This window comes from Anguilla rostrata, chromosome 1 (genome assembly GCF_018555375.3).
Source record: "Anguilla rostrata isolate EN2019 chromosome 1, ASM1855537v3, whole genome shotgun sequence".
Taxonomy (NCBI): Eukaryota; Metazoa; Chordata; class Actinopteri; order Anguilliformes; family Anguillidae; genus Anguilla; species Anguilla rostrata.
In genome coordinates this window covers 46,845,411-46,854,540 of record NC_057933.1, presented here as the reverse complement: position 1 = coordinate 46,854,540, position 9,130 = coordinate 46,845,411, and the positions used below count along the sequence as shown (strand labels likewise).

The 9,130-nt window shown below is 39.3% G+C and overlaps 1 protein-coding gene across 1 annotated transcript; it reads right to left on the bottom strand.

Moving 5' to 3' along the window:
• Positions 1–2,204: 2,204 nt before the first annotated feature.
• On the bottom strand, positions 2,205–4,185 carry LOC135256612 (tumor necrosis factor receptor superfamily member 6B-like). Its single transcript, XM_064338556.1, has 4 exons — positions 4,042–4,185; positions 3,395–3,776; positions 2,923–3,105; positions 2,205–2,697 (listed from the first exon to the last, which is right to left on the bottom strand). Exons 1-4 carry the CDS (start codon positions 4,042–4,044, stop codon positions 2,357–2,359), a joined length of 909 nt encoding a protein of 302 aa, XP_064194626.1. The 5' UTR covers positions 4,045–4,185; the 3' UTR covers positions 2,205–2,356.
• Positions 4,186–9,130: the final 4,945 nt, after the last annotated feature.

Genomic DNA, 9,130 nt, shown 5'->3' with positions numbered 1-9,130 from the left:
ACCCTTGGAGAAATATTGGCAGGCCGACCACATCTGGGAAGATTCACCACTGTTCCAAGTGTTCTCCATTTGTGGATAATGGTGCTCACTGTGGTTTAGTGGAGTCCCAGAACCTTAGAAATGACTTTGTAACCCTTTCCAGCCTGATATATTTCAGCAATTTTTAAAAATCATTTCTGCTGGAATTTCCTTTGATCGTGGCATAGTTTGCTTGTAGAAACTTTGTGGTGACTACTTCACTCATGGTTCAATATGATTGAGGTTTAGATTAACAGGGCTGGCTGCAATCAAGTCTGGCTGTGTTAAACAGGTGAATCTAATTATCAATTAAATTTAGTTAATTAGTTGACTGAGTAGGTAAGGGAGCACAATTCCTGTTCAAATACAAATACATTTTCACATGGGATGTCTGGGAAAATGACCACTATGAGTTTAGTGTAGTTTGTAAATCTGCTATGTTTATTCATGCAGCATGGAAAGGTACAGCCCCCGAAGGAGATCAGCTGCCACTCTGCCAATCAGGGTAAAATCTCTTCAATATACTGTATAGTCAAATGCACATGATCCTACATGTAAGGGTCATACAAGGTGTTCAAAAAGTTCCAAAACAGGGTACATAATCCAGTTTCTAAAATACAATTATCTGCACAATTTTAAACTCTTTGTGTCTATGTTTTTGTTTGTCTGTTACTCACATGATTATGAAATATGTTAAACAGTATATGTGCAAATCATCTCTTTTTATAATTTCCCACTCTCTGACACACTAAAACATCATGTTCTTTTTGTCTTCACTTCCACTGGTGACATGGGTGTTTGATAAATTTTTCATTAAATAAATAAAATAATCATTTTATGAAGTGTTTTGTGTTTACTCAGGTTCCCTTTGTCTAATACTGCATTTTGTCTAAAGATCTGAAACCATTCTGTGACAAATATGCAATAATAGAGAAAATCAGGAAATCTTTTTAATGGCATAGTAGTTGCAGTCAATAGAAAATTGATAGAGCTGCCTGCTCCCATGGAACCTGTAGTGATGTGTTGGCAGTCTTCAGTGTACTGGCGATCATGTAGGCCAGTGATCCTCATTCCTGGTTCTGGAGAGCCACTGGGTCTGCAGGTTTTTGCTTTTGCCTTAATATAAGCAACCAATTCAGACCCAAGTAACCAGATGAGGTGAGTTAACTGTGTAATCATGTGCTTTAGCTGATCAATTTAGTGCTGAGTAACAATGAAAATCAGTAGACCCTGTAGCTCTCCAGGACCAGGAATGAAGATCACTGATGTAGACCAATCACTTAAAACATCTAGGTTAGTGTAATTTGTAAAATACACCTTTAAAAAGAAACAGTCTGTTGTTATACCCATATGTAATGGTACTTTTCTGTGATGATAAGGTAGAGTCTGGTGCTGTGAAACCACAGTAATTGTAATACCAAAGGACATTAGGCTAGAACAAAACTTTACAAAACTTGTCATGGTTCTGTGTTTTCCTGTCTGTGTTTCCCTTGTTGGGCCGCCAGATGGCGGCACATCTGTTTTGTGTCCTGCTCCCCCCTGTTAATTGTATTATTGTTGTCTCGTTATTCTATCATTGTTCCCACCTGTGTCTTGTTATCCCCTCCTTTTCTGGTTTGATTGTTTTTTGAGTTCACCTGTGTCTTGTTACCCCCTGTCTATTTAAGTTCTTTGTCCCCTTGACTCAGGTGCTGGTTCCTTGTGTTTGCTTCCTACTTGTGTTTGCTCTGACCATATGTACCTGCCCTTATACTCTGCCTGCCTGCCTGTGTTCTGCCCTACCCGTGTTTTTGAGTTCCTCTAGTTTTCTGTTTTATTAGATATTTTTTGAGTTTGTGTTTTTGCCCATCTAGGCCTTTTCTGTTCCCTGCTTGTTTGCCTTTTTGTTAGTAAAGTCTTTTGTTCTCCTCCCATTTTGGAGTTGTGAGTTTTGTCCCTCTGCTTTTGGGTCCGTACCCCCCACGAGTCCTGACAAAACTTCCAATTTAAACCAGGCCCACTTCTCAGTTTGTCCAAAAACTGATTTTTTGGCTGAGCACGACAGTTATATACAGCCACCTCTGTCCAAGGCTATTGTGTACTATATGTAGTACTTCTTTCTTACTCAGTCTTGAATGTATGACTCATGCAAGTTTAACTCAGTGACAGTGAAATAGTTCTGTGGAAAAACTAAATAAATCTGGCAATCAATTCAAGGCTATTTTTATTTTTTTTATTTGGGTCAGAAACAGTATGTGAAATGTATTCAGTCATGAAATTTACACATAGGAAATGGATAATGAAGGGAAGCAACATGATTTTCACAAAACATTGGGTACGTTGGTGAGGTATATAGTTACTATATGCTGCAGAGGAACGGACAAGGTGGCATGCTGCACAGTTTAGCACCATTCTCAACTTTATTAATTTTTCTCTCTAGTTTATCGGCAGCATTATACAGTCTGAATTTCCGGAGAAATTCAGGGAGCTCCTTGAGACTATTTTTGCTGGCCTCTTTGACCCACTTCCTGAAGTGATTCTCCAAAATGTTTGAGGTATCAAAATCTCCAGTGTACTCTGGTAGTCTCTCGTTGTTGCTCTTTATTAGAAGCCTTCTCATAAATCTATGCACTTTCTTTGGCTTTATCCTCTGGTGAGCAATGAAAGCTGGAAGGATTTCCTTCAAATAATCTAACACACCTGCAAAAGAATAGGTTATCAGTAAAATCACCATGACTTCACTTTAAAGTGTTTCCAAATCACAAAAAACACTGAACAATTAGCAGTTTTTTTTTTTCTCATTAATTACATAAACTTCTCACAATAAGGGGAAAATTTACTCTAAAAGTTATAGAACCAATCAAACTGACGTTGTCATATGCTGAATACTAAAATCGATTATTCAACGACAATATGGTACGTCACCTCGAACTTCAAGGTCTTCACAAGAGGCGCAGATATTGTCGTGCCAGGTTGTGCCTTTGACGACAGTCTGGAGACCTAGAGCCGCGCAGTCAGTGTGATTAATGCAGGTCTCGTACGCTGAGCTGCTGGCGGAGTACGTGCCGGACGAACACTTCACACAAGCCGTGTCCCTGTGTGCAGTCCCTGAGAAATTAAAGAGTAATTGATTACCAGCTAATTTAATATCGATGCTGTGGTCCACACACACACACGCACACACATATGTGTGCGCAAGGCGCGAGGCTGCATCATAATCACCTAAGAACGATTAAAAAGCGTATTCCGTTTTAAAATACATAGGCCTACTCATTAAAGTGCTTTCCCATGAAATAACCATCAATTTATGGAATACATTTTTAATGATGCGTGCAAACGCACGTGCGTAAATATTGCATTTCAAGTCAAATGTTGTTGAGAAAATATCCTACATTACCTTTCAATTCCACTCCTTGCCCGGAAGGACATCTCGTGTGTCTAATGCAAAAGCCATGGTTATGATAATAGCCCTCTTTGCACTCGCAGACCCTGTTAGTGAGAGGAGAGCACTCCTGTTTGACGAATTCGTTCTCCCCACAGAAGTTGTTGCAGTATAGGCATTTCGACAGGTAGTTCCAGTGCTGGGTGAAGTGTCTCGGTTTACACGGGACGCACTGGGTCTCACGTGTCGCCGTGCAGTCCGCATGCTTATGGTATCCTGGAGGACAGCGGTTACAGGTGAGTGTGACGCCGGTGACGGGATCATGGCGCTCGTAGGTAGGTACTGATATTGTCGTGGCATCGGTGACCACAGCTAGAAACATCACCACTAAGAGCAACTGCAAATCAAGGAAGAGGGTGCGTGTTAAACAGCATCAAGGGTCCGCATTTCCCTTTACAGCTAACGGTATGAGAGGATGTAGCCTACAGAGGATTCATTATATAAACTTCTCTATTATGCCAATTCTCTTTTACGCACTTCATTGTTAGTTAATCTAACATTTGACTGCCAAAAACGTTCCAAATAATACCTGTTATATGCCAAAGCTGAGAAACACTTTTGTACCTCCTGATCAGTCAGTCAATCTTGCTGCCTTAACTTACCATTTTATTGCACTTTACTCCTGTCCTGCCGCTTGTGAGGTTGAGTAAGTAATTTTACGGGTTTATATTGCAAACGTTTGTAGGCGGGAAAAGAGAGTGAAAGCTAGAAACTATTGATATGTGCGTGGGTTTGAACAGAAAGACTACTACGCCCACACGCTACCTCGTCCTATAAGCATCGCATCCAGTCATTCAACGGGTGCGTCATTGTACAGGATTAAATTTAGACTGTTAGGTTATTTCGGGAAATTTGTCGTTTCATTGTGAATTTTGAACAGGAATTGTGCTCGAGGAAATGTGTGAGACACAGAGCTGTGACTGAAATAAAAAAATATATATCTTAAGGACATAGCTAATTGTCTGAACGCGGATAAATACGACTATTACAAAGGAAACCCGTAACTAATCCTTTTGTGATATTTGCGCAGGATCCGACGTCTGGCAAGATGACTACTGACTAACATAGCTAAACAGCTCCTATAATCTTGCATAGCATAAAATTAAGTGACAAAAAACCACCCATTCGAATGAATATGTGTTGATACTATATGCACATATCCCATACATCGAATTGCATAGACAATCAGAAATATTCCACAAGTACTAATTCAAAAATGAATGAAGTCTATGATAAGGACGATCTAGCCATGGTACTGCTTTACATTTTTTTCAACATATTATGGTAAATGTTAAAATAGATATTTATCAAAGGATTTCAGGGGTTATCTTTTTTAAAATAGAGGAACATTTTTCCTCTTTTTTTGCTGATGGCAAAGAGTGTGAACAAAGGGAATATGAAAGTACAGTTCTTTAATCTGAACATAATTTATTCATTTTTAAGAAGCGTGTTTTATCATCATTGCATAGGCATTGTAATTTAATTTTATATTCACTTGTATAGAATGAATGCATGGACATCCAAAAGGTGTGTAATGGAAATAGGGTGCAACAAGCACAGCAGCATGTGCAAATATGGACTGAGGATGTGGAGGGGGAATCTGGAGACTCTGTTTTAATAGCACAATTTGGAAGTCTGCATTACTCTGGATTAACAGCAAAATTTGTAAAAATTAGTTTAATGATCTGATAATCTGTGATGGAGCTCTCCATTTTTTAATCTCGGTATTTTAAAAACTATTTCTGTGGTTTTTCACTTAGCATATTACTTGGATCCGGAGTTGGAAAATGAGATGGTGGTTAACATCAGACTGGGATAGCATTGATTAAATGTGCAGTGATTCACTTATATTTTATTACAAAAGTTATACAATACAGCCTATTTGATTGACTTAAAAAAAAAATTTTTTTTACATTATTTAATTTGGTTTCAGTACGCTCAGTTGTGTATCAAGTAATAAACAGAGCAAATACATTTCTAACTTGCTTAGCTCTATGTTATCGTAGTGTTATGGGGCCTGCGTTACAACACACACGAGTCCGGATAGCATTCAGTGTTTAATAATGAAGAATTTGCAGGAGCTTACAACACAAAGATCTTTATTGTGGTGTCAGACCTAGCATCTTTATGCTAGGACTGACACCACAATAAATTTTGTTTTACCACAGATTAGGCTACTTGATAACCATGATTTTAAATGACCTAAGGCATTGGTGCCACCTAGAGGTTACCTAAGGCAAGTATAATTATACTGTAAATTCCCAATATACTACAGTCCCCTCCTCTTGTATAAATAACGTGTCACCTCCAATAACAGAAAACTACAGCTTGGCTCGGCACACTCTGAATCCTGTAAGGGTGGCAGTGTAGCATAATGGTTAGAGAGCTAGTCTTGTAGCTCTGAGGTTGTAGGTGGGACACTGTTATTGTACCTTGTCCAAGATACTTGACCCAAATTGCACTAGTAAATAGTAAAAAAGTTTTAATGACCACATTCTCTTCAGATGGTAAGATGAAAAAACACAGGGCCAATTTACATGAAATAATTAAAGAAACATTGGGTGTCATTGCTTTAGAACATTGGTTGTTTAATTTGTTTAGTTAAGATAGCCAACATTGTTTGTTGTAATTTGGCCTCATTTTGACCTCAATTTTTCTAAGGCCTAGAATTTTTGAATGTTGAAAACATGTTTTTGTTGTAATAGGTGTGGATTTGGTCATTTTCCCAAAGTTTTTTTCCATCTTATCCTGGTCAGGTGTAGTGCTGGAGCCTATCCCAGCATGCATTGGGCAAGAGGCAGGAACACACCCTGCACAGGTTGCCAACCTATCACACCATTCACACCTATTGGCAATTGAGAGTCGCCAATTAGCCTACCTGCATGTCTTTGGACTGTAGGAGGAAACTCACGCAGACACAGGGATAACATGCAAACTACCCACAGAAAGGCCCAGGCCAAGTTTTGAACCCAACAACCTTCTTGCTGTGTGGCGACAGCGCTACCCACTGCACCACCATGCTGCCCTAAACATGTTTGTCATATTTTAAAATGGATTATGGAACATAGTTGAGCACAGATGATATACTCTGACATAAATATCTTTTAGATACATGAAACAAAGGCTGTAGATCATCCAAAAATACCATGGTTTACAATACATCTAAGCCACACCTTATATACCCCAAACATTTTGACACAGGAGTCCATGCTTTTTCACACACTTTACTATCTGTCACACATCTTATATGGCAGCCTCTCAAGATAAAGGACTTCACCCAACCCTCTGAGCCACATTTCAAATGTGGGGATTGAATCTGTTTTCCACTTTTGTAATATAATTTTCTTGGCTAGTATCATGTCCAAATACACAACCCATTTGTCCCTACCAACATTAAGTTCAGGATTGTTTGTTGAACATACAGCAGATGCGGTTCCCGTTTCTTTCCAAATGCTTTTGAAAAAAAGTCAGAAATGGATATTCAATATAAAAGGCTGGCACATGTGGTGTGAGTGGATACCTTCTTCACTGTTCCAGTTTTTGCAGACAGCTGAGAAATTAGGAAATATTTTGTTTATTCTAACCTTAGAGTAATGAAGCCTATCAACTGTCTTAAACTGCACTAAATTATGTTTTGTATTGTTTGAGCAGTGGTGTATATTCTCTAGACAACTTTCTCCAACTTCATTGATGATTTCAGCAGCTAGCTTCGCAGTTGTCTCAGATTTTATTGTATTTGTGTCAGTCTGTTCAGGGTTTAGTGAAGGATTGATACTATGCTGACAAAATCATGTTTAATACTAATTATCTTGTCTTTTGCTGTATGAGTTTGGCTAAACAAAACGGTATTTGTTCATTGCCCTCATGGGTCTCGGTTAATGAGGAACTTAGTAATATACTAAAATAATAAAGTAACCTAAAATACTTGCAGACACTATGGCCCACAGGACCTGAAGTTGAGTAGTGTTGCACTAGGACTTCCTACTTAGGAGAGAAGTAAACTGACAGCTGCATAAGCCAACTCAAGGGTGTCAAGCTCCAGTCCTGGAGGCTGCTGCGTGTTTGCAGGTATTTATTGTGGTTTCCTTTCAATCAGTAGCCAGTTAAGCCTTTGAGAACAAGGTGTGTGGACTCTTTAGCTAGTCAGTGACTTAATCTCTTGCGCTTAAACATGCCAGTCCTCCAGGACTGGAGTTTGACACCCCTGAGCTAACTCACAGGTTTGTGACATAAACCAAAATAATTATAAAGACTAGAAGAGTGCACTCAGTAGAGTGCAGATCTCCGCCAGCCGTGTTAGCTTTGCTGATGCAACAATAGAGGCTACACAATCAATGCAACGAGACAAATACAATAGTACACGTTTTTACCATGTGACTGAAAAGCCCAAAAACGCTGATTCAGTGAAATAACACTAAAGGTGGAGACATGTTAGCTAATGTCATTCATATCAACCACGATGTGTCAGACAGAACTAATGTTGACGTTATAGTCTGGCACTTTCGTTTCAAATCTGGACAGGAATAATCTGGACAGGAACAATTCCAAAAGACCAGCGATGTAAAATATCAATTTCAGTGTGAAAATGGCAATAAAATAATTGCCACAGATTCAAACATTAACGTACCCCGTTAGTTGGCAGATTATTTTGGTGGCATTTTAACGTCGAAATAGACATTTTACATCACTGGTCTTTCATTCCAAATGCAAGCCGTTGTTGATCACTTGTGGCCCCTGCCGGCCAGTTAGGAGGAGTGAGGAGTTAGAACTCAATGTATTTCAAAGGACAATGATGGAAAATAATTCAAATAAAATACTTGTCGTTGACCGATTTGCAAAATATTTGAGAATTCAGGTCCTTGGCCTGCTGCCAGCATGCACAACACGTATTAGGCTGATCGGCCCAGTAGTTTGCGAGATTAGCTGCGGACAGATACACAAACACATGCAGAAACACACACACACACACACACACTTGACCAAACGGGCTCTCGCCTGGCGGAGATAATAATAAAAAGCAAATGAGAGACTTCAAGGCTGCACTGAGTGCTAGCATGTTGTGGGTGGGTGTTCAATCCTCCGACTGGATCACATCAAGGAAGACTCTGGAAAAGAGAATTAAGGACTGCACAGAAGGTGCTTAACTCTGTTGTGCAATAGCAGACAAAGAAGGCTTTTTAGACTATTTTGTGAATTCAAAGTTGTTATCAAGGACAGACCCATCAACAAGGCTTTCAATGAGCCCAACGATTTAGAAGCTCTTACCCCAAAGAACTTGCTATTGTTAAAGACACTGTTGTTAAGCCATTAATGGTACCTGGTGTCTGTAAATCACTAGCTTTATTCCTTTCACAGATAGTGTCAAGTTCAGACTGACTTGTTCTGCAAATGAACAAAATAATAATTACAGTATCTTAGTTACAAATGTGTTAATGGTGGTCTCACCCAAGAAGAAATGTTAGTCCAGTAGACACTGTTCTCATAGTGGATGATTCCACACCACACAATGATATTGCTGCTTGACTGGATTGTAACCTCCCAAAGCAATCCAATGCAAGCCTCTTCCTCAGTGGCCTCCACTGGCTACTCTTCACTGCTCTCATAAAAATTTTAACCACAGCTGTCAGAATAGCAGAGACATTGGCCAATTTACCAGACAGACTGAATACCCACTTTTTCAGATGGCATCTC